Genomic DNA, 24,548 nt, shown 5'->3' on the forward strand with positions numbered 1-24,548 from the left:
TAGTCTACGGTCGTAGTCGATCCCCCCTAAATTCCTCCGCCGGCCAGCCCTGCAACGCCGTTCCATCCTCAACATGATCCCCCGACAGCACGAGCGTATGCTCTAACAAACACGCATCCTTCCCCATCGACGCCCCCGACAACAATCGAGACCCGGTGCGCATCACACTCCGATCGCCCACTCGAAGCGGATGCAGCTCAAAATCCCCACGCGTGTTGAGATGGCACACCAGGCTGGCATCATCTACTGTGACCCGATCCCCCAGTGTCAGCAGGTCCGGCTCCGTGAGAAAAATGTGCGGTTCACCGTTTGCGCTCAGCGCACAATCTGCCCCGATCGTCGCCCCCATCGCGCGGTAGAACCAGCTGAGGTACGCCGTCCCGCTGAGTAACGACCGGATGCCCGTCCCGCCAAAGGAATGCTCAATGAGCATATCGATGGTGCGCTGAATCTGCCAGCGCTGGCAATAGCTACTGCGGTCATAGGGGTAGGACCCCTCCTGTCGTCGTCCGAGGAGCATCCACTTGCTTGCGATAACAATCGCCAACGACACTATCCCTTGGACTAAAGCCACTGCCGCCATGACTGCTGCTAATACGCCATACACGGCAAAAGGACGCCACCATCGCATCTCAAAAGCCGTCAGTTCCCTTGGGAGCAGACGACTCAGCACGAGCAACGCTGCCAACGGCGAAGCCATTGAGTACACGGCGGTGAAAGCAACCATAAAGCTGGAGTACCCAACGATAGGCCCCTGGCCCAGTACATGGTAGTTTGCCTTTCCCAAGTACAGGACTCGCCCGAACGGCCTTGTCGTGTTGTGTTCCCCATCTTCAGTATCCTTGGTACCATCTCCCTTCCCCCTGAGCTGAGGGAAGCGGACGGCATCACCATGCTTGCTGCCAGTCCAGACGCTGTCGTCCGGATAGGAGCCGTTTCGCCGCAGCAATGCGCCTGAGCCAACCATCGTGCGCGTCCCAATGGTGACCCCCGGAAGGACCACGCATCGGTCCCCCAGCATGGCCCCATCCTTGATAACAATGGGGTCCCTGCCCAGCCCGTCAATCGTGACCAGGCACGACCGGGAGCCAAACACTACGTCGTGCCCGATGTCCACCAGGTCAAAGTCCGGGATCAGTTTCAACTCGGTACGTGGCCAGTATACACGTTTCCCCACGCTCCCGCCCAACAGCCGTACCGCCACAGAGACCAGCTCGTAGTGCGGCCCTACCAGTTGCGCCAGGCGGGAGATGTCCCCCTGCGGAAGGATGGCGTATAGGGCCGCGTGTCTCACCTTCTGAGCCGAACGCAGTCTGTTCATAGGGCCTCGCGACGGCCGACCACAAACTGCGTCCAAACCGCGCTTGATTACAAGCACCGCCAGGAACCACGCAAGGGGTCCCGCCACAGCAGAGTAGAGCCGCATGAGAAGGAAGTAGCCGATCCGAGTCCGGCTGGTGAGCCAAGACACGGTGTGTCGCAAACGGTCGTCCGCGACAGCCGGGTAGCGACTTACGATTGGGAGCAAACCTGCGATGCGCGGCAATTCCGACACGAGGTGTACAAGAAGCTGCAGCCACCCCACGACCAAAATCTGCCAGATCCAGTGGGGCTGCATATCCCGGGCAAAACATTGATCGCGATTGGACTAGTCCGCATCGTCGACTTCCCAGGTGGACGAGTTGGCGCCGACACACGTGCTGGGGGGCAGCGTGGTCCCAGGTACCACGGTCGATCGGAGGCCCACATAAGAGTTGGCTCCAATGGTGATGGGCTGTAGCAGCATCGAAGTATTGCGCTCACTCGCAAATGGACGGCAGATGCAATTCTCAAGCACCACACCGTCGCCGATGTGAAGGAGATCGTACTCCCCAAGGGCCGTGAATTCGTCGATAAAGACATTGCGGCCAAAGCTCGATAGTACCAGATTCGGCTCCTGCCATAACGGTCGAATACACCCTGGTATCTCTTGGTCAGCTTACTCTGTGGACGGAGAAGGATCACGATTCAGTACATACCTTCCCACACACTTGGAGCGCTTTCTGTGCCAGCCACCACCGCATATGGTACGGTCCCCACATTGGATACATTCCTGCGCGGTATCGACCAACAAGGAGCCATTTTAGTGCGATCCCTATTAGGGGGGAGATAATTGCCATCAACAGCTGGACAGTCAGTTGGATGAGGATGAGGCCAAGCAGCCGTCCAAAGAGATTCGGACGCAGCGGAAACCGTGTCGATATTTCAGAGAGCAGATAAACCAAGAATGACCAGCGCAGCGCCTGAAGCATTGGGTAAAGAATGACAGATGGAACAAGATTTAGGAATAACACCCATGGATGAGTGGAGCTATATGTCTCTCGACAACCTGGAAGCTCGTGGTTTTCAACTTTACGTGTCTCAGAATCAGCGATCGCTGCCTCGATGATGGCCGTGATGGCGCCTACAGTACTATGCTGAAAAAGAACATCCCCTGCCACAGGCACCCGGAACTCCTGCCGGATCTTGGAGATAAGCTGGCCCACACTCATACTGTCCCCACCCGACTCGAAAAAGTCGGTCGCGGGAGTCATATCTTCCGGGGCAGCTCTGAGTGCCGTTGCGAAGAGATTAGATACCTGCTGCTGCGTGCTTGACGTGACTGTTGGATGTAGTGCAGTCAGCTTGGCTTGCACAGCAGCCTCGTCAATCAAGCCATGTGTGTTGCGTGGCATAGGACCATCTAGCACGTCCAATCTGCTGGGAATTAGGTATCCGTGCAGAAGCTCTGGGAGGCTGGCGAGGATCTCCTCCGGCAAGACATCACCAGTCCCGTCCCTGAAGATGACGGCTCGGGGGTATCCGTCCGCGTGGACTTGCAAAAATACCTCCGACAGTCCCGAAACTTGCGCAATATATCCCTCCACCAAGCGAAAATTGACCTCGCATCGTTTTCGAGTGACGGGTACGCTGACAGGTGTATCCACCGGCGGACACAGTGCCTCGTAGTGCCGCTCAGCCGTAGGAACTTGATCTGTCAATGTCTCCAGACCCAGTCTTTGACTTAGGCCGATGCGTCGCAACTTGTTGCGTGATTTAGGAAGGCCATCCATGTAAACCAAAAGAACAGGCCATTTGGGCTGATGAAGACGCTCCCTCAGAGCCTTGTGAATTTGGCGAAGATCAGGCCTCATGCGACCTGCTGGGGTTACAATCGCCACACCAACAACCTCTTGAAGGGCATCATGGGGAGTAGGGAATGCCAGAGCCTCCCTGATACGGCCAAAAATATTCGATGACGGGTCTCAGGAAGCTGATACCATGGCATCCTCGACCTCCACCGGCGATATCGTCTCCCCTCCGCGATTGATGACTTCTTTCGTCCGCCCGGTGATATAGAGCCACCCATTCTCGTCAACATATCCGAGATCACCCGTGTCAAACCACCCTGCTGAAGTGAACGAGCTCCGATCCAGTCCATCTTTGATGAGGTAACCTGGGAATACAGGTAGGCCTCGGACACAGATCCTACCTACCGAGCCAGTAGGGGCACGCTGTTGCGTGTGCTGAGTATTGAAAATTGCCAGCTCTGGCCCCGCGGCCAGTCCGGTGCTCCCTGGCCGACTAAAGCGGCCGACCTTAGGTGGTGCCGTAATGGGTACACATTCAGCCATTCCATAGCTGAGTGACAATGTGCATTGAAATATGTCTCGGAGCTGCTGAGCGAGATTCGAGGGCAGTGCTGCTGCCCCGTTGCATATAAATTTAATAGTGCTTTTCCTAACAGATTGAACTCGTTGCGCAGCTTCGGCTACTATTATCTCATGCATTGTTGGTGCTGCGTAGTACCACGTTGGGCGATGCTCTTCCACCATATCCCAGAAGAGGTTCGGATCAAATTGAGAGCAACAGATCGTCATGCCCCCTGCCACAAGAGAGGCCCACAAGCTTCGCATCATACCGCCGCTTTCTATGTCAGTACATACCTCTTTGCATTCGCTGTGTAGTAACGAAGGGGCTCATACACATGATGGAGTGGCATCATATTCAAACAGCGAGATCCAGGAGTCAACTCCAGACTGTCCATCACGAATGTTGCACTGGCAAGAAGATTGAACATGGTGATAGGAACTAGCTTCTTGTTACCACTGCTGCCACTCGTGGCCAAAATGATGGCGAGTTCATCCGGACCATTGGGAGCGTGCTGGGCTCGACACGATTCAATGGAGCAGTTTGTGCAAGTAACACTGAAAGTCAAGTCATCTTCGGGTTGAACTGTGAAGACGAGTAACTCCGTCTTTTTCTGCAGCCGTTTCGTATCCGATTCAAGCATGAGAACTACATCTGCCCCGACCGCGCCAAGGTCAGTCATTAGTTCCTTAGGGGCTGCTGTAGTTGCCATCGGCACAACGGTATAGCGGTTCGCTACTGCAAGCAAAGCCAGGGCCAGGAGAGGTCCATTAGGAAGAACGACTGCCACTCGCGGGCGCCCACAATTTGAGTCCGGGAGCGTAAGATAAAAGTTCTCTATGAACTCCCGCACCTTTTTGTGAGATATGACGCGGCCTGACCTGGGTTCCAGGAGGGCTGGATGCCGGGATTCCCATGAGATGAAGTCGGTCATATGGGGCATAACCGACTTTATTCTCTGCTGAACATGATCAACTGTCACCACCCAGTCTGACGAGCTGCCATCCTTGGCTGCCTCTGGTAGTTCTTTCCAGTGCTTTTGGTAGCGTCGCAACAGGTCCTGAAATGCCAAAGGTCCACTCTCCCCGTATAACGGCTCAGTAAGCTGGAGGAACGCGAGTTTGGGCGATAATTGACACAGCTCTTGCGGTTCTTTCTGTACTCTGTAATTCTTAGGCTGTCAGCACATGTCTGGCCCATCTAGGAGCTCCAGTCAACGCACAGGCTCGCCATGAGGACAAGGACATGGGCAAAGCTAGCAGCAGGTATTCGTATCAGTAAGATGGAAGATTATAAGAGAGGTAGGCGTTACTTTGCGTGTGCGCAGCAAGCCTGGCAGTCCTTCGCTTATGTCTAAACCATGAACTGCCCCTCTGCGCAACAGAGAGGCCTGTCCGACCCCCTAGGATTCCCTAGAGTGTGGTGTCATATGCAAGCCACACCGCCGCCATATTCATCCACCATTGGTAACAGACTGCAATAAAGTTAGGGACGATGCTTCAGATGCATGAACTTCACACCGACTAGGCTTTAGGCTGCCAGAGCGCGTGTGGTTCGTGGGCCTTGGCGATTGGTGCATGTAGCCTTGCATCTGCCCTCTGCAAATCGAATAACTATAGTCGTCCTGCCTTGCCTTGGAGGTAGTTTTCTTATTAAGTTCCGGGAAAGAGTACCAACAGAGTCTGATGACTCGGTGATACGATAGTTTTCATACACTTAGCGTGAGCGACAGCCGGAGCTTACATGCGTCCACTCAATGATCTCTGCGTTGTTCCACTCTGACCTCTGCGTTGGCATCACCTTGCTCTTGCTCAGCCTCCCATTTCTGGAAATCAATTACTTTTTACAAAGTAATGACGCTGCGTTGCCTTTTCTCAAAGTTTCAACTAATACTTTACTGGTCGTAGATTACCTCGACTAAAGGCCAAGGATAGCGTTATGATTCAACCCAGTCAGCAGGCTTATCACCTCAAAATGCCTCGCAAGTTAGACATCGGTTACAAGACCAAAGAGACCCAAGACATACCCAGAAACTCATTCAAGCTCTAGAAAAACCAATACTATATATTCTTCATCAATTGTTGTCCTATCTGGATGGCCGGACTCTGCATCATCTCACGTCATACCTCCTCTCCTATCGAACAATGATTTCCATTTGATCCGTCATCGAGCGAGTCACGAGCATAAATGGCTGGGCAGCTAGGTGTTATCTCCAGTTTTGTAGGCACAACAGTTCCCAAGCAATCATTATGGAGAACTATGCAATTTACCCTGTTGTGTGGAAGTTATAGAGAATTGTTACCTTTTTGGGTGCATATTCCATGAAGTTCACCCATTTGTATCCAGGCGATCTGTCCAAATTCTCAAAGATGGGAGAAGCAATTGGAAGAGGATGGCTTGCTGATCCTCCCAAATTTATGTAACATCACCAAGCATTTACTCCGTATTCTTGCTTCCTCTTTATGTCGATGTAGTGCTCAAAGAAGGGACGTCGAGGCTGACGAAGTCGTCCAATCAAATCTCAAGCTACGAAAAATCTCGACCCGATACAAGCAACTGAAGATCGTCACTATCTCTGGTTCTACAGTACATCATCCATGCCTCACCCGATGGAGGTTTTATGTTCTGTAATCGTTTCCGCCCATACACCACTGTCGCCACCCAGTTACTGACAAATATATAGTCAAAGGCAACAAAAATAAGGCCAGCACCAATGAGGGGACTGTATAGTGGCAATGGTAAAACTGTACGATGCAGACTGGAAGGCAGCATTGTCCCGCAGAGCATCAGTGGCCAGTCCGAGCTGCATTGCTGACAAGAGAATAGCAATGTACACTGTCGCCGAAGCCAACCACGCGAGATTGTCAATTACCAAAGAGCCCTCAGCCACCAAAAATATCATCACAGAGCATATTCAGCGACACTATCATGAATCTACGGCCTAGAAACTTTAAAAGATGTGAATGAGAATTCTCCTCAACATTCACACATGGAGTGGTAGCTTCAAGGCAAGGTTCAATGCCAGAACTTTATGGTTTTCCTGGATAACCTGAACACGATATTTACCGCACATAAAATACAGAGAGTGAATCGCCACAAGGGTATAAAGATAACAAAAAGCATTTAATAAATAACTCTCTACAGATACATTCACAGCTTCGCGCCCCAATACAGTTTACTTTGATATATAATAGACCCTTGTCAGCTATCTGGCCCTAACAACAAATTACCATTAGAGCAGCTGGGTTAATTATCAAACAAGCGGTTCCTCAGCGCCGGTATAATATATTTGCAAAGTAAAACAGTACAAGTGCTTTTAAGAGATGCTTTGGCTCTCGGATTTAGCATATAAGGTAAGATTTCGACAATAAAATCATACAGAGAAAAGGGTAACAGCTCAAAGGTATCTTCCAGAAATTAGAGTACTAATTAGTTCTAAGGTTTATAACAACTGCTATCACATGTCAACTTTTGAAGATTGTTCTTCAATATTATATAACAGAGCACAAATGTTCGGGACACGTCTCCTATACAGCACTATCATAAAAATTGCACTGCATCGGGGTTGCTCCCTAAGAATAACTCTCTAAAAACAACACCATTTAAAAGGAAAAAGAGAAAGAGGAAGTCAAGTACAAAACAACTGCATTAAATCTAGATACATCTAAGTCCATCTTCGCTTCGTCCGAAAGCTACTAATCACCGGCCCTACGTAGAAGGGTAGACTCATCGCCGGTGGGCGTCCCCAAACTCCGCCAACCGCTCAAAAAAGAGGCTAGTTCCCAAGTCAACGAAATGTGTACGCAACTACCACTGTGCGTCATTTCCATACCACATCCGATCTCCCCGTTCTCCTGAGTCCTCAAGGCGAGTTCCCCCAAGGCACCTTGATTCTCTCAGAAGTTAAATTCAATCGCTGAATGTGAATGGATCGGCAGCAGAGTTGGAGGCGGCGAACGAATCACTGCCAACTGCTGGAAGACAGGGGCGCCCGGTTGAGCAGCTCTGGCTTCCTGTAGCTTGCGATACCATTCTCGAAGCTTCGGGGCCTCATTCTTGAGAACGATAGCAAAGCCAATAAGACCTGCGACAATCACAACCTTATTCAACTCCGTCCAATCCATTGATACAACCAATGTCTCAGAATTGCAGTGAGAACTGGGAGAGAAAAGGGAAGAAGCCAAACGACAGGGAAGGAGACCGGCTTTATACCTTTGAGGCAAACCCATTCGTGAAGGAACATATGGACCAATTCCCTCAGAAGTGGGTTATATACAGAAGGCTATGAAGTAGGATCCTTCTGCGGCAGCGAGGAAGGCAGAATTTCCTGTTGTGAACAAAGAGAGCTTGTGGCAGCGAGCAGGTAGACTGTGCAGCAGTGAACGAGGCACAGTGCATGGTTGTGAACAAATACAGGTTGTGGCAGCGAGCATGATATGGTGCTGTGTGCTCCTATAGTGCTCTATAGTTAGCAAGCATGTGACGATTGGGTGAACGTCTGCTCGTTCTCGCTCTTTCCTGCAAGGTGAATACATCGACTTACCTTTTAGAACCCATAGACAAGCCCCAATGCATGCCACAGCCCAATCATCAGATCAAAGTAAATACTAAAAATCACATGTCTGTAAAGATAATAGTGCATACACTAATGGTCTTCCTAATAGACATTATCCAGTAATAAATGTCTTAGCTGAGCTTGAAGCTGTACTACTGCTGTATATTTGCATGTCTGATCGTTCCTTGATCTCCCAGCCACAGCAAGTAATTGTTCATGATGTCTTGACGTCACAACAAGTGGACAAGAAACATGAAATCTTTGTTTATTCATTCTGGAAGTTGTCAGCCCCTAGCAAGGCATCATCAAGCAGCTATTCCCAGTCAGCATCAATGGCAGCAGCTATCCTGTGGTATTATCGACTCACCATAACATGTCATCAGACACCGGATAGATTAATCCATCACGGAAGAGCAGGTGGAAGTCACTGTGCTCCTCATCAACTAGTCAGCATGGACTATCCCCTTTTCATTCTCCGAATGTCAACAAATTTTGCGGCTTTCCAGTCGCGCTGTTATTCTGATAGTAATCATATGTGTATAATTTGATGAAAACTCAACACTAACGCGGCTCCACAACGAAGTACCACTGTGTCAAGAAGTTGCTCAGTATGTATAACTTGCCAACTCATTTATATTCGCACCGAGGATGAGTGAGCATGGCAGAAAGGTCTATCCTGTGTGGTGCAGGATGGCTGGAATAAGAGATTCGATATTCGATATTCCACTCATTCGCGTCGAAAGTGTTATTGCTGCATCGCTTGAGAGCTCCTCTTTGAAGCCGGTTTATCGTCAAAAAAGGTTGGATTTAGGGGAGAAGTTGTTGATATTGTGCTCCTGTAAGGATGCAAAAGGTGAACAATTGAGTGCGATGATGCGGGATTGTAGGAAAGTTCCGATCGACAAGATAAGGATGTTTATATATGCCAGAGTATCTGACGTTGGCGGGAAGTCCCCTGCTATATAGAGGTAAGACCCAGGCACATCTCATGAGATATGGATCTTCAACAACTCTTAGTTTGGGGGGAAAGGGGAAGAGGAAGAAAGCAGTTCGGGGGGGTTAGAAGGTGGATTAAATAACCATTTATGCTTACGTATAACGGGTCAAAGGTGAATGTAATATCTCTCTACATAGTAACGTTCGATACGTCGCGTTAATCAGCGCATAAGGAATGTGCGTTAATACGTTGGGACAGACTGTCATGGATGAATTTTTATCTTCACTGGCCGTGGTCAACTAGTCTGGCCAATTCATCCCCCCGCTCATCAATTTGCATAGGGCTGCTTATCTGTAGACGTCAATATACCTTTATCTGTTATTTTCTCATTTTCTTATCTCATTTCCGCCTTGCACGTCCGTTCGTGAAGGCCGGCTGGTTAATCTGAGTCTCAAAAAAATTTAATATCGTAGAATGCCACATCTCATTTCTCTAATATCATGTTCCCATTAACTTGGTTGCAAAAATTCACCTACTGTTCAGAAGGAATATGGATGGGCAGTAATCATGAAATGGTATGATATACTAATTTTTTATTCATTAAGTAGTCGTACAGCGGGTGAAGCTGCGTGTGCTATTCCAAGGGGTGGGGATTCAACTAGAGGCCCAGGTATGTTAGTCTTATTTTCGCTATGCCGACGCAAATGGGAGGAATGAATATTCGTAATGGAACTAAACAAGAATTTTACAGAAGGATGAGCAGCGAATATTGCCATCTGGGCAAGAAATACGTTAGTCGAGTTCTAACAATTGTTATGGTTATGGTGCCCTCGTGCCCTCGGCAGGGTACACGATGCAACAAGAGAGCCTGATACAGTCCCAGTTACATGGTATGTATAGGTTACAGATGAACCACTGACGGCATGACTGTAAGCACCATGCTCTACAACACCCCCATTTATTTCACCTTTAATCGGCAATTGATGATTATAGTATACATCGGGTCCGTGGGCACCGCACACTCTATTTTCTCCGCACTCTGGTTCTTGGCTGCATCCTGGACCCTTTTCGGGACCGTTTCGGGACCACATCTGCAAGAAAGAAAAGGATGGTTGTCCTTGGCAGCATCTTGGCAATGCTGCCAAGGGGCCATTGACTAGGTATTACTGTTGGAATAAAAGAATTAAGATTCACTAAATAGCTAACGTGATAGGTGTATCAGTAGCCGATGGTGTGCATATGCATAACAGTCAATTGCCGCCTCTATATTAAAAGATGCGTTACTATCGCACATAGTGACTGGTCTACTCCTGGCAAGATCAAATCTTCTGATAAACTTACCTTGACTTTGTGAAGATGAGGTTCCTCTTAGTATTGTCAATATTATCCCTAATCCAACATGCAGCCTCTACACCCTCACTTTTATTACCCACGTCAAACGGTCCTGCAGAGACCAGCAATTCTAAAGCCCCAACAAACATATTTCAGAGATATAGTCTCCCTCGATGGACTTTGGAAATTTGCTCTCGGATCCAGCGGTAATGAGACGGCCGCGCCCTGGACAGCCCCATTAGCCACCAATCTCGAGTGTCCCGTTCCAGCCTCTTACAACGACATCTTTGTCGATCGTCAGATTCATGACCATGTTGGATGGGTTTACTACCAGTGCGAGGCTATTGTTCCCAGTGGCTGGTCACACCAGCAATATCTCGTGCGCGTCGAGGCCGCCACACACCATGGTCGCATCTATATCAACGATCATCTAGTCGCCGAGCATGTGGGTGGCTACACACCTTTCGAAGCAGATATCACGGGTCTCGTCTCTGCGGGTAATAGCTTCCGTCTGACTATCGCCGTAAGTAACGTGCTGACTCACGAGACTATCCCTCCGGGCAGGATCGAGGTGGAGGAGTTTACAGGTAAAATAACGCAGGTCTACCAGCATGATTTCTTCAATTATGCTGGACTTGCACGCTCCGTCTCGCTGTACTCTGTTCCGAAACAGCACATCCAGGACATCAGAGTTATCACTAACGTGGATGGCACAACCGGGCTGATCGATTACCTTGTCACAGTATCAAACTCAACGACAGAGCGCATCAAGATCAAGGTGGTCGATGAGGATGGAAGGACTGTTACCGAGGCATCAGGTACTCGTGGTACTGCTACCATAGATTCTGCCAGACTGTGGCATCCGGAAGATGCATATCTTTACCAGTTTCAAGTGAGCATAGTGGGCTCGGACGACAGTATAATTGACACTTATAGTGTTGCGACGGGTGTACGCACAGTCAAAGTCAGCGGGAACCAATTTCTCATCAACGACAAGCCATTCTACTTCACTGGCTTTGGGAAACACGAAGACAGTAACGTGCGCGGCAAAGGTTACGACCCAGCGTACATGGTCCACGATTTTCAGCTAATGAACTGGATGGGAGCAAACTCATTCCGCACCTCACACTACCCCTACGCCGAAGAGGTGATGGAATTCGCGGACCGGCACGGAATTGTTGTCATTGACGAGACACCCGCCGTTGGCCTGTCATACTCCATTGGGGCTGGGCAGTCCAGCGAGGACAGTCAGCAGACATTTACCCCGGAAGGAATCAACAATAAGACGCGCGAAGCTCACAAGCAAGCAATCCGGGAGCTCATTGCTCGGGACAAAAACCACGCCAGCGTTGTCATGTGGTCGATTGCGAATGAGCCTGCATCGCATGAGGCAGGAGCCCGTGAGTATTTCGCGCCACTGGTTGACCTGGCCCACGAGCTTGACTCCACCCGTCCAGTCTGTTTTACAAATTACGGAGATGCTACCTATGAGCTTGATCGAATCTCGGATATGTTTGATGTTCTCTGCCTCAATCGCTATTTCGGGTGGTATACCCAAACTGGCGAGATTGAGGAGGCAGAGGCGGCTCTCGAAAAGGAGCTATTGGGCTGGGAGGGTAAATACGACAAGCCCATCGTTATGACAGAATACGGGGCGGATACCATTGCTGGCCTCCATTCTGTGCTTGGGCTTCCGTGGAGCGAGGAGTTCCAGGTCGAACTGCTCGACATGTATCATCGGGTGTTTGACCGTGTGGAGTCAGTGGTGGGAGAGCAAGTCTGGGCCTTTGCTGACTTTCAGGCGGCTGTAGGGGTCAGCAGAGTGGATGGTAACAAGAAGGGTGTCTTTACGAGGGATAGGAAACCCAAGGCTGCAGCCCAGACTTTGAGAAACCGATGGAGGCATATGTAGGTGACCTATATCGGGGCCACAGGGGCAGGAACACCAGTCTTAGCTCTTTATTAGGGTACTTGAATGCGCGGCTAGAAGGCCAAGCGTCTTCGCCAAACCTCCTTCTATCTCACGGCACGGGCCGATGCCAATAGCTTACTACTAGCAATTCCGGCGTTATTACCACATGGCACGATTCCAGTCAGAAAAAAGGAGTTGGACCCACATTTGCAGGCCATTTGCGTTGAATTTTCTGTTGTTTTGCCGACCGGCTCCTCGGCCAGTAAGTAGTCTAGTCTAAAACATTGAGCCGGACATCCATCCAATTGGGTTTCCGTTATGTCTCTCCTGCCCCTTTCTTGATGTTCCTCTTTACGTCTCCACCCTTAACACAGGCAGATCCAACCAGTGGTCAGCATCGCGATCAGAGCCCAGAATAGCCATGACGTTGTGTAAATCTATGATCGATATATTTCCCCACATGCTGCCGTTGAAGTTGTCAAGGAGTGTTGCCTACATATTGAGTCCTCTGGACTCTTGTGGCCATCTGTCTGCAGAAGACTATCCCACCACATCTTTTCTTCGGTTATTTGATTTTCTTGACTCTTTTTGTCGTAGCCGCTCATTTATTGAATTTGTTTTGCTACCACTGCATTTTTCTCTTCCCTAGAGGCTGTCACGTTCCTTTCTTTTTTATTCTACACGATAGTCTCCGTTTCATGGCTGTCAATGCAGAGCAAGATCACTCTCCTCGGCAGTACCAACACCTAGAAGAGGACCACAACCTCTCCAATCATGTCAAGCATGATGTGGGAAAAGACACTTCTACTGAAACAGCGGAGGATGTCTTTCCCACTGATCATCAGAGCAAACAAAGGGTCGCTGTTGTCATGACATCCCTGAGTGTACGCATATCCATATAATCACCGTCACTGTCTCGTACATTGCCTAATCTTCGTGCGTAGTTATGTGTTTTCCTAGCAGCGCTAGACATTGTAGGTCAATAAAACCGATCATACTTGGCAGAATCCTTACGCTTCCACAGACCATTGTCTCCACAGCTCTTCCAGAGATGGTCGCCCATTTCAAAGCTTCCGACAGCGCCTACACCTGGATCGCCTCGTCGTATCTGCTAGCCAATGCCTCCTGTGTGCCGCTGTGGGGTCGAATCAGTGATATCTGGGGCCGCAAACCGATCCTTATGACAGTCGTCGCATTGTTCCTGGGCGGCAGCTTGATCTGCGGCGTAGCGATTAATGTCAATATGGTCATCGCGGGCCGCGCTATCCAAGGCGTTGGCAGCGGCGGCATCACAGTGCTAGCTAATATCTGCGTGTCAGATATGTTCAATGTGCGTCGCCGATCAGCCTATCTAGGCATTTTTGGCGCAACCTGGGCGATTGCTGGTGCCATCGGACCCATCATCGGTGGCGCATTCACCACCTACTCGACCTGGCGATGGTGCTTCTATATAAATCGTTCGTCCTATTCCCCACTCCTTCTCCTGGTGACAGTCTTCTAAACCTCCATCTTCAGTACCCATCGGTGGCCTTGCCTTCTTTGGCCTTCTCTTTTTTCTACAACTACACACTGCGTCTCTCACCCCTCTCAAAGCCGGCCTCCTCTCCCTCGACTGGATCGGACTCAGCCTTATCGTCGGCGCGACACTCATGCTCCTCTTCGGCCTCGAACTAGGCGGCTCACTCTATCCATGGTCTTCCCCAACGATCATCTGTCTCCTTATCTTCGGGGTCCTCACCGCCGGTCTCTTTCTCATATACGAAGCCCGAGTCGCTCAGATCCCCATCATCCCCACAACGCTCTTCTCCAACCGCTACAACCTCACCATCCTACTGATCAACTTCTGCCACTCCACCGTCTTCCTGGGCTCCTGCTTCTACCTCCCCGTCTATTTCCAGAACATCCTCCTCGCCAGCTCCCTACTAAGCGGCGTCTACCTCCTCCCACTGGTAGGAGCACTCGCCATCTCATCCGGCCTGGCCGGCTTCGTCATGCGCACCACCGGCCGCTCCCGCGAAGCCATTATCCTAGGCATGTTCCTCGCCACCCTGGGCTACGGCCTATTCATCGACCTCCCCGCCACCAAGTCCTGGCCGCGGATTATTCTCTTTCAGATTGTCGCTGGTCTCGGCATCGGTCCTAACTTCCAGGCTACATTGATCGCCCTGCAGGCCAACACCACGCCTGCCGAGCTGAGTCGCGGTACTGGAACATTTTCGTTCGTGCGCCAGCTGGCTGCCGCGATATCTGTCGTTGTGGGGTCAGTATTATATGCGCGCGCTGTAAGCGGGCAACGCGGAGAGATGGCCGCGGTGCTGGGGGAGACGGTTGCCCAGGAGATCGTGGAAGCGTCAACGGCTGCTGCTGCGATTGTGGAGACGTTGCCTGTTGGCGAGGATCGAGCGGTGGTGTTCCATGCGTTGACGGCTGCGTTGCGATGGGTGTGGGTGTTTTATACTGCTGTTGCGGGGGTGGGGTTTATTCTTAGTCTGACTTTGCGTGATATTCGGTTGGGCGATGCGCATCGAAAGGCTATGGACGAGGAGATTGAGGGACAGTAAATGGAGCGAGGAAATACTTCTAATCTTGAATAGTCATATGGCTATAGTTAGTGCGCATTACATTTCCATTATTCCACTGGGTGCGCTAGATAAGAATTGCAATATCTAGCACATAAACTGATACTACAGACCAGGTAAGCTAAACAATACTATACACTTTGCATGTGTGTCATTCTTGCCATCCCTCCCAAATATACCCAACATAATCAAACACCATCAACCTCAAAGGTAATTTACACGTCCCAAACATACAATAAATAAAATGGACACATCACTTAGTAGAAGGATTCGGCATCCCCTCCGTATGCGGCCACTTCCGAAACAGATCCGCGAGGTGATCAATCGGGGCCGTCAACAAACCAATCGCCGTCTCAAAAGGCGGCTTATCAGGCGCACTAGGATGAGACCGCGAAGGTACAAACATCTTCGTCCTTCCAAAGGACTTGGCAAGCTTCTCGCTTTCCTCTACCGACACGGCGTCTTCCAGCTTCGATAGATCCTGAGTCTCTTCTTCCTTGATGTGCTCGGACAGATCCTTCATCAAAGCCCGGACAGTAGCCTCGAATGCCGGGTCCGTGGGTCTCATATTTTGGAATTTCTTCAGTTGTTCTTTGACCTACAGACACTATTATCAATAGCTGTTGGGTGAAAGGTGGTGGAAAGGATGATGAATGACTCACAGATTGATGCTCCTTGCGATCCTTATTCGCCATAGCTAGGCCATCAGGGAGTGACTTCTCGAACTGGGGATACACGACCAGTTCCTCAGCAATTGAATGACGGGCCAGCTCCCAAGTAAATTGGTTCTGCCATTTGGTTTTCTCCGTCTCGGTAGCAGAGTTTAGGATCTTGTTGTAGTAGTCTTCGATCTCGCGGTGATCGGTCTTGATTGCCTCGGATATACGGGATGCCATGATGATGGGAGATTGGGATATGAAGCGGTGTTGTTTTGGGTTAGATAGTAAGGGCTTGAGAATAGGGCGAGAGGGGTTGACAAGATGGCGAATAGTCATTATTAAGGGCTAGAGAGGAATACTGGTTGCACTATGTGAGTTATCGGTGGTCCTTCTAGTCTTCTTTAAACTGCTATAACCAGACGTCATTATGAATTACTGTGTAACATGTCCCTTGCTGTTCATACTAAATACGATCGTGGTTCATACTTAAGGTTTGGGCGGCATCATCATCACGACAGCTGCGGTTGCCGAGTGATGACCGGGCGGCGCTTTTGCTAAGAACCCACGCGGGAAGCCAAGGTTGTTAATTTTTGTTCCTGGCCAATGAACTCTGTGACATTTGTAAGTGTGAAGAATAGTCTGGATAATGACGAGAGTATTGAATAATAAATATCGGATGGAAAAGGATGAAATAATTAAAAGAAGGATGACATCACAGAAAAATGTTCTAAGAAAGAGATTGATGTATGTTGTTACCCGGTTGCTCCAGATGGTATCTGTATATCCATCTTCACAGCAGAACCCTAATATGTTCTAACTAAATGAAGCATCTAGTTCACGAGTCTGCTGTGGAAATGGGGAGGGGGTGGATGCATGATTCTCCGGGGTTGTGTGCGGTATCCCGCAGCTGGTGAACGTTTCCATGCACTGCGAATATGTATTAAGTTAGCTAGCCATAATCAGTCCCCATATAAGAACAACAAGACTGCCGCAAGTAACTTGAAACGTCATTCACAGATTTCATAAGAGTTCTCGGCATATAAACCGTCTTGGCCATCTCGGCATTGTCAGACCCACCAGTAAGCACACAACTTCAACTAAGCACCAAGAATAGCACTTAACGACATGGCGTTGTAACTTATCCTCGTGTCGAGTTCTACCTGTGCAAAGTCGCCAAATTATACTTTGCAGAGGTGTGGTTCAAACTCCTTTCATAAGACGCGAGTCAGGAGAGTTTCGGCGTGTCTCTAATTCAGCCCCACATACCTCCTATCATGAAATAAGCTCTGCTGCATTCAGGCCCACATTGGGTCTCGATCGAGTTGATCAGTAGATGAAGAACTGTTGATCTGATGTTGTGAAATGCGGGCGATTGTATTAGAGGAGGTGTGTATTGCCCTAGTCTACAATGGTTTGTAAACTTGTGGGGGGCGGGAAGGGCCAGGATATGAAACAAGTGAAGAGCACTACTGAAACAGAGCTTGGGCCATTGCATCATTCCTAGGAGAGTAGTAAGTGATGTCGACCGGGAATCTCTCTCTTGAATTCTACCAGTACAGCTAAGGAAGATGATTTTGCGAGAATGGCAGTACTGGCAGAATGAGAAGTAGGGGAAAAATGCGACTTGTCTAGCAAACCCCTTCGTTAAAATCACAAGAAATTTCCAGTTGATATGGGTTTTGGTGTGGCAATTGGGCCCTTTGCACTCAATATTCAGGACTAGACTTATTGTTTCAACGCCGACGCCCAAACTCAAGAGCACGCGAGTCGTGCTGCTACTGATGAGATGAACCGTTTCCCGCTTGTAAATCCCCCAGTAGGTAGGGTTTCGATGTGCTGCTGATCCGATCCTTTACCTTCCTTTCTTGAGCCGCGCTTTAGCTCTTACAAACGCGTATAAGGCCCTTCTGCTCCCTGCTTCTTGGGTTTCGAGCCGATTGACTAAACGAGCTTCCCGTTGTCTGCTGGTCAGAATGGAATACACCCTACCTTTGGTTGACCACAGCCTAGCAATTTTCATCGTCTCGTCTGTCACGGTTGGCTTAGCGATAATTGCTGTGGCGTTGCGATGCTTTGTACGGTTATACATCCTGCGCGCGTTTGGGTGGGATGACGCGCTTATGGTAGCAGCGCTGGTAATTTCCATCGTCCTATCCTTAGTAGATGCTTTATATCGAAGACTGACTAATTGTAGGTGCTGTTCATATCATTGAGTGTGCTGTGTATGATAGGGACGGAAGCCGGGGTCGGCCACACGCTCGCGGACTTCGAGTCGTTCAGTCTAAAGAGTATAAATCCCTCGGATAGTCTGCACGCAGTGCAGTATGCGATGATAGTACGTTCCACAAAGTTGCTCCGCTCACCGTGAACGGCCTCTAATACCTATCAGTACTGGTGGCTTGGACAAATGCTCTACCTGTGGGCGTCGGCCGTCGCCAAAGTAGCCATTGCCCTTGCCCTCCTTCGACTGGCTGTCCGTCCACTGCACCGCTTTATCCTCTGGTCCGTCATAGGCACCGTGGTATGCATCGGGCTCGTCTTCTGGCTTATACTGCTGCTCGATTGCCTGCCAATCGGATACTTTTGGGGGCAGATCAACCCTCTCGAGTCGGGAAATTGCTTATCAACAGATATCCTTCTCATCATCGCATACACTTATAGTTCTCTCACCATCGTCTGTGACTTTACACTTGGGATCTTCCCGGCAGCGTTGATCTGGGACCTGCACATGTCGCCGCGCACAAAAATGGCACTAGGTGCGATCCTCGGGCTGGGGGCAGTGTATGTGACTTCCACGCCAATGAACAGGGACGAGCTAAATAATATTATAGTGCAAGCGTGGCTGTGGTCATCCGCCTCCCATACCTAAAACACTACGCCGACGCGGACTTCCTCTGTAAGCTTCTCCACAACCCCATCACAAGCAAGATTATCTGACAATGCAGACTCGACTTACCAAATCGCCATCTGGTCCGTCATGGAAACCGGCCTCGCCATCATCGTGGGCAGCCTCATTACCCTCCGCCCGCTCTTCCGCTGGTTTCTCGACGGCAGCTCGTCATATCGCTTGGACAGGCCACATTGCGTGCGGCGAGGGGGTTGCATTGCGGGGGGTTATGCATTGTCAAGCTCCACACTGAAGAAATCGGTCACCAAAGACGAGGTGAACTGCTGGCGGCCGGATCTTGTGTCTGTAGATAACTCGCACGCACACGGGGTTATCACGTCTGTCTCGACGCCACTAGGGAGGAGATACTTGAATGGTAGTCAAGAGAACTTTACGGGCGGTTGGCACGGTGGAGTGCAGCATAAGCATCGGGTTAGCGTTCATCGTACATTTACCGTGGAGGATGAGGTGTAGAATACAAGAAATAAGACAAATGATATTGAAATGGATCGGCAACGCAAGTGCTTAGATGAGAAGTGCATTAGGGCACTTGCTCGACGTGAAAACCTCATCATTATTGTTCATGGAGATGTGTACCATCAGGACAGGCCATCGCTGTCTCTCGCGAGCATGTCCACAACCTATACCTGTTGATATAGTGATCTATCCTCGAGAAGGGAATTCGATTGTGGAAATGAAACATCCCATTGATATGGAAGCAGATGGGGAAGTTTTGTTATCAGAACGTACAGTGCCGCAGCGTCTAACAGTATCATGGATGCAGTGGGTGCTGTCTACATGAACCAAGGATGAGTGCTACTTTATTGTTGGGCGACCAGGGTGACTTTAGGATAAGTGCATAAGGGTTGGGATAACCATGCTTACCCCGTTCATGCCCACTTGAATTAATGAGATGGATCAGATGCTGCTGGCTGTGGCACTGTCTTCCTTGGCAGCATGCACGGCCACGTACTGACATGAGATTGGTAGTTATACCGCGACAACAATCTGGAAGTCCATAGGAAGTACTCCGTACAGAGTAACAACATGTTAGCATCCTGTGTTCTACCTAGGTCCAATTACCTCTATCTACCCTACCTTCCCCTGTAGCGCTCGATAGTGACCAGTGATGAATCTTCTAAGTGCTTCTATTTTACCGTATACTTAGCAGTATTTTGAGATAACATAGTATACATAGAACATAATACTGTATTTAGCTATCACTGCTCTTCAATTATAAATCATAATTCTTAGTCCACAAGCTGCGCGCAGCACTCTATATCTTACAAAATGGGAAATTATAACCGTATGATCTCTAGAGGGCTGATAAGAAGTCAGCCGGTACCCTGTACGTACTAATTTCTTAGTTATCTGTCAGCCCGGAATGTTCCGTAAAATGGAAGGAACGGGCAGGGGCTAGTAAGAAGAGGTAGAATAAAAAAAGATGAACCCTTTAGCTTTTACCAGAAGAAAGCACGTCAATAAGCTAAGAAGGTCAAGATGAAGCTTAGAATTCGGCTTAAGAAAGAGAAGAGGAGTTAAGATCAGGCATCTTAGTAGTAGGTGACTCATAGCGCTGGCCACCATACTGCAGCCACTGCAGTGAATATGTTTATAACTTCCAACTAAATTGATCACCAGGTGAAGCTGTATATATTTCCATTTATGTGATGTTGAAAGACTTTAATTTTGGTTGATTAATTCCAATACACGCAATTTGAAATGGCAGCGGTCCGACCGCAGCCTTCGTTATCCGATTACGTTAGATCAAAGGAGGGGGAAGTCCTTTTAAACAAATAGAATTGCTCACTACACCTCCATGTTTACCACAGCCATAACTTGCTAAAAAGGTTTGTGGCCTATAAAGGGACCATCAACCTAGGTATACTTTTTCTTTCCTTTCAGTTGTTTTGGTGATGGGTTGTTTACTTTTACATTTCTGAAGCATCTCTCTGCATAAAACTCTGGCCAAATAAATATGAGGTACGCCGTCGGCATACGTGACCTTATCTCTTCAAGTCATCAAGAGCCTACGAAACAGCCATGCTCATTGTGTCAGTCTAAAGTGGGTAACTTGGAGCGAAGATACTATACCAACAATAGAGAGATGATTCGGGGCATGACAGTAAATAATTTACTTCATACTGAGTGCTCAGAATGCTCGAACATGCAAACAGATCCCTTTTGTCAGTTCTGTGCACATATGAGGCTAGGACACCTTGCACGATGTATCCTCGTCTCTAAATATGACGCAAAATCACCAATATATAGACGGTATGGAACCAATACGAATTTCCTTAGAAGTTTCGCATTCGATTTGGGAACTCTAAACGATGTTCAAAAACGATCTACATCTTGTCAGACCTGCGGAACATTTGCCAGCCATGCAACGTCAATAGCAAACCAGAATCGACTTTCATCGCAGACAATGATCAGATTAGATGTGGAATTAAATGCCGGGGTAATCAGAGGTATCAAATATGAATTGGTGATCAAGTTGTCACTCAAATCACTTGAGTCTTCCACTGTTGCTCCCATCCATCGTACGATAGACCCCTCCCCCCTCTTCATTTTATGGGTCTCCCTGAACTCCTAATAATCTACCCGTGTTTGAATCAAAGAGACTAACGAGACTTGTCTTGCAGGGAAGGCAACTTTCATCGGGGCTGCGGGTGCACTATCGGGAAACAATCTGATATCTCTGCAAAGGCCAGAGCCGCAAGTGAACTGGAAAGATGGCGCCGGTCATGAGATACCCCATCATCATGCAACATATGACTTATCAGTGGAAGAATTTCGCGTCATTGACACCAGTAAAAGATGTGTCATATTGGCTCCTCATGACTGCAAATACGCCACTCTAAGCTATGTTTGGGGTAGAGGAGGTGACCTCCTACAAGCAAAGCTGGATAATATTGACGACCTAGGCAAGGAAGGGTCTCTTGCAGATGATGACTGCTTGCCAGCAACAATCAATAATGCAATAAAGGCATGTCTTAGCCCAGGAATACCATTTTCTGGGTTGATCGACTTTGCATATCACAAGACGATGAGCCATGCAAAAAGGCAAAACAGCTGAATGTCATGGGCAAGATATACAATCAGTCATATCTAACCCTAGTTGCTAACGCAGGAAGAGATGCACATTACGGTCTTCCCGGAACAAATTCACAGAGGCGATCCCCACTGTGGACAGGTCAAACACAGGGAATATACCTGCTTAAAGACATTGACGCATACGATAAGATTTGTCAATCCTCAAAATGGCAAACTCGAGGATGGACATTCCAAGAAGCAATCCTTTCACCAAGATTACAAATATTCACTGATCAAGGGGTATATTACCATTGCCATGGGAAGACCGCACTCGAGGATGAGGACTGTCCAGGTCATTACTCTATATTTTCAAATGTCCAAATCCCGTGTTCTAAATATCCGGATTTGTTGGGCGAATACACAAGCAGGGATCTTACTCGCAAGTCTGATGTCCTCTTCGCAATCTCAGGGACTTTGCACTTCCTTTACGGACAAAACCATAATTATGGCCTGCCGTTTAGTGAATTTAGCCGGGATCTTCTTTGGAAGACCAATGATGGAAAGTATCCTAATTTAAGATTATTTAACTTAGCTAAATTTTTGATATTATAATGCTTGATCTACTACATGGATAGTCTTTTTTAAAATATCTATAAGTTTAACTAAGTATTAATAAAGATGAAAGTCTTGAAGTTTATATAATATACTATAATCATATGAAGCTTGATGATTTGTTCTAAATTATTATATATTATACTTGATTATTGTAAACACAAGGAGGTTGGCCAGTGTACTTGGAGCATGATCTCACCAGACAGTAGGCCAAATATAAGAATAATTATAATGAGATAGTATGAAGAGTGTATCTTAGTCATGAATATAAAATATATTAAGATATTAATACTAGCTACTCTGTTCTTTTTCTATAAATAATATAATGTTCGCGGATGGCCTGTAGGTTATGTAGTAAATACAACTAAGACTTTCAACAGGACTATTATCAGTATGAGTATTCCTTGTGATAAAGGTATCGCTAGGGTTATAGGGATTTAAGTCCTTACACAGTAGGCTAAAACAATATCAGTTAACAAAAAAAAATGTCTTATAGTTATGCATGCAAACACAAAGTATGAAATACTTTCTCTGAGACGGTAAGAAAAATATTTCTGATTAATTAATTAACTAGTTAACTAAGTTAATTATATCTGCTTTAGCGTCTGAATTTTGCAGATTACTTATAGAATCTTTATGAATATATCATTAGCTATTTCTTGCTTCTTGTATTTTCAGTCCTTGGTCTAGTTTAATTAATCAGATAATACACTTCCAAGATATCTTCTTCTTATCATATAAGAATATTCCACTACGCTCTCTGCAGGCAGAGATTTAATAGAATTTCATTCTTCTGCTCAGGTAGATCTGGATTAGAAATCTATTTATGTAGAAATAATCACTGATACTGCCAGTAATAATACATAACAGTCCTGATTGTGATATACTAGTTACTTTTTTTCTAAGTTTTCACAGAGATACTTATATAATCTACCTAGGAGACCTAGGCGTTTATATTCACGACTATAGGTAAAAGAAAGCAAGATACGATCCTTCTGTTCACAGTCTCTGTATGACAGCAGGGTGGATCTGCCGAGTCCAAATATTCCTGACTTTGCTCCTCTCTAGATGGCTAGGTAGAAAGAAAGAGGATATGTATATAAAGCGCGCAAATTTCAGAGAATAATCAATGAGTAGTCCATCCAAAAGCCTTAGTGTACATGATCCCAAAGACCACAGCTAATTGAGCACCAGCTGAATGTAAGTCGGACGAACAGCGTGTGTATGGCAGGTCAGTTGCCGAGCATATGATTGGAACCCGAGTGATTTGCGCTGTTTCAGATTTGACCTCTCACTTTCGGTTTCTGAGTGGAGATATCAGCTGTCCTGTGGTGACTGTATTACAGCAAGTCTATTTATTACCGAGTAACATAATCCAGTCTAGTTGCTTTATAAATTCTGTGGTTGAAGAGGCTGGAGACCTACTGCAGAATCTGATAATGATTTTGTTCAGAGAAGCGATAGCTCTGAATTGTGTATTAATGCTCAGAAGTACACTCCGGAAGGAGTGGTTACTGATCTCTTTCTCGGTGATCAGACGAGAAACCTGGCTGTAAATGAGGGTTTCCAGTATTTTTAGGTTGGTACATTTGTCTTGGAGGATTTGCAAGCTCTGCAGGTTATCTTCTCTGAGTTGAATGTCATCTGATATATTGTCTATGCTCTCGATGACTGGAAAGTTCACGTGTAGGCGTGACAGAAAACCTGCATTTACAGGCTTGATACAGGTGAGGAAAGAATCTAGGAGGCTGTTTTGGTATTTAGAGATATTCTTGAGGATAAACTTATTTGTACTATAGAGAACGGCCCTCGCCTCCATGGAGACTTTTTGATTGGTAAATAGTAATGCCAGCTATTGGTGAGGTCTCTCTGGTGTAAAAGTCTCTATCGGACAACCTGGATTCTGGAAAAGGAAGAGTGGATGTTGTACAGTAAGTATTTTTTTGTAAATAGTATGACGAAGTTCGACAGGGAGGTTAAAAAAGCTATTGGAAGCTGAGTTTGTTGGCTGAGAGTGAATACTTTCCAATCTTGCATCTGATATTGTGGGAGAGATTCAATGTCTTTGCTGGTGATGTATTATGTTGAGCAAGTAATGTTTAGTGCTTGAGTCCAGTTTCTTCCAGGCCTATGCTCGGATGTAATGTCCCTTTCCTTTCCTGGAGAAGCTGAGTAATATATTGTCTCTCAACGGCAGTCGGTTTTTAATCTAAACAATCTTGCGGTTGTACCTCTGGGTGCTCCTATCGCAACGCGTCCATGAGGGGTAGCGAAGCTGGGAGCGACCGATTACGGCCCAAGGATGATCTAGCCAGAAGCCGAGTTAGCATCTGCGTGATGCGTGATGCGTGATGCGTGGTATTTCCAAAT

The 24,548-nt window shown here is 47.7% G+C and overlaps 6 protein-coding genes across 6 annotated transcripts; 4 read left to right on the plus strand and 2 right to left on the minus strand.

Moving 5' to 3' along the window:
• Nucleotides 1-4: 4 nt before the first annotated feature.
• On the minus strand, nt 5-4,902 carry BO87DRAFT_443130 (acetyl-CoA synthetase-like protein; the record flags this gene model as incomplete). Its single annotated transcript, XM_025628080.1, has 6 exons — nt 5-1,594; nt 1,727-1,936; nt 2,019-3,248; nt 3,300-3,945; nt 4,005-4,832; nt 4,892-4,902. 6 exons carry the CDS (start codon nt 4,900-4,902, stop codon nt 5-7), a joined length of 4,515 nt encoding a protein of 1,504 aa, XP_025484208.1.
• Nucleotides 4,903-10,560: 5,658 nt separating this feature from the next.
• Nucleotides 10,561-12,542, plus strand: BO87DRAFT_443135 (beta-glucuronidase; the record flags this gene model as incomplete). Its single annotated transcript, XM_025628081.1, has 1 exon — nt 10,561-12,542. The coding sequence occupies one exon, from the start codon at nt 10,561-10,563 to the stop codon at nt 12,403-12,405; it is 1,845 nt and encodes a 614-aa protein (XP_025484209.1). The 3' UTR covers nt 12,406-12,542.
• A 561-nt stretch (nt 12,543-13,103) lies between these two features.
• Nucleotides 13,104-14,966, plus strand: BO87DRAFT_455448 (MDR family MFS transporter; the record flags this gene model as incomplete). Its single annotated transcript, XM_025628642.1, has 4 exons — nt 13,104-13,289; nt 13,350-13,379; nt 13,430-13,862; nt 13,921-14,966. The coding sequence occupies 4 exons, from the start codon at nt 13,104-13,106 to the stop codon at nt 14,964-14,966; spliced, it is 1,695 nt and encodes a 564-aa protein (XP_025484210.1).
• Nucleotides 14,967-15,236: 270 nt separating this feature from the next.
• BO87DRAFT_455449 (HHE domain protein) lies at nt 15,237-15,926 on the minus strand (the record flags this gene model as incomplete). The annotated part of the gene is made up of 2 exons (XM_025628643.1): nt 15,647-15,926; nt 15,237-15,582 (listed from the first exon to the last, which is right to left on the minus strand). Exons 1-2 carry the CDS (start codon nt 15,878-15,880, stop codon nt 15,238-15,240), a joined length of 579 nt encoding a protein of 192 aa, XP_025484211.1. The 5' UTR covers nt 15,881-15,926.
• Nucleotides 15,927-17,616: 1,690 nt separating this feature from the next.
• Nucleotides 17,617-19,004, plus strand: BO87DRAFT_443146 (pectinesterase precursor; the record flags this gene model as incomplete). Its single annotated transcript, XM_025628082.1, has 5 exons — nt 17,617-17,778; nt 17,838-17,978; nt 18,033-18,424; nt 18,475-18,539; nt 18,589-19,004. The coding sequence occupies 5 exons, from the start codon at nt 17,617-17,619 to the stop codon at nt 19,002-19,004; spliced, it is 1,176 nt and encodes a 391-aa protein (XP_025484212.1).
• A 1,376-nt stretch (nt 19,005-20,380) lies between these two features.
• BO87DRAFT_131844 (uncharacterized protein) lies at nt 20,381-21,839 on the plus strand. Its single transcript, XM_025618055.1, has 2 exons — nt 20,381-21,073; nt 21,176-21,839. Exons 1-2 carry the CDS (start codon nt 20,509-20,511, stop codon nt 21,607-21,609), a joined length of 999 nt encoding a protein of 332 aa, XP_025484213.1. The 5' UTR covers nt 20,381-20,508; the 3' UTR covers nt 21,610-21,839.
• The last annotated feature ends 2,709 nt before the right edge of the window (nt 21,840-24,548 follow it).

This window comes from Aspergillus neoniger, assembly GCF_003184625.1.
Source record: "Aspergillus neoniger CBS 115656 unplaced genomic scaffold BO87scaffold_3, whole genome shotgun sequence".
NCBI lineage: Eukaryota > Fungi > Ascomycota > Eurotiomycetes > Eurotiales > Aspergillaceae > Aspergillus > Aspergillus neoniger.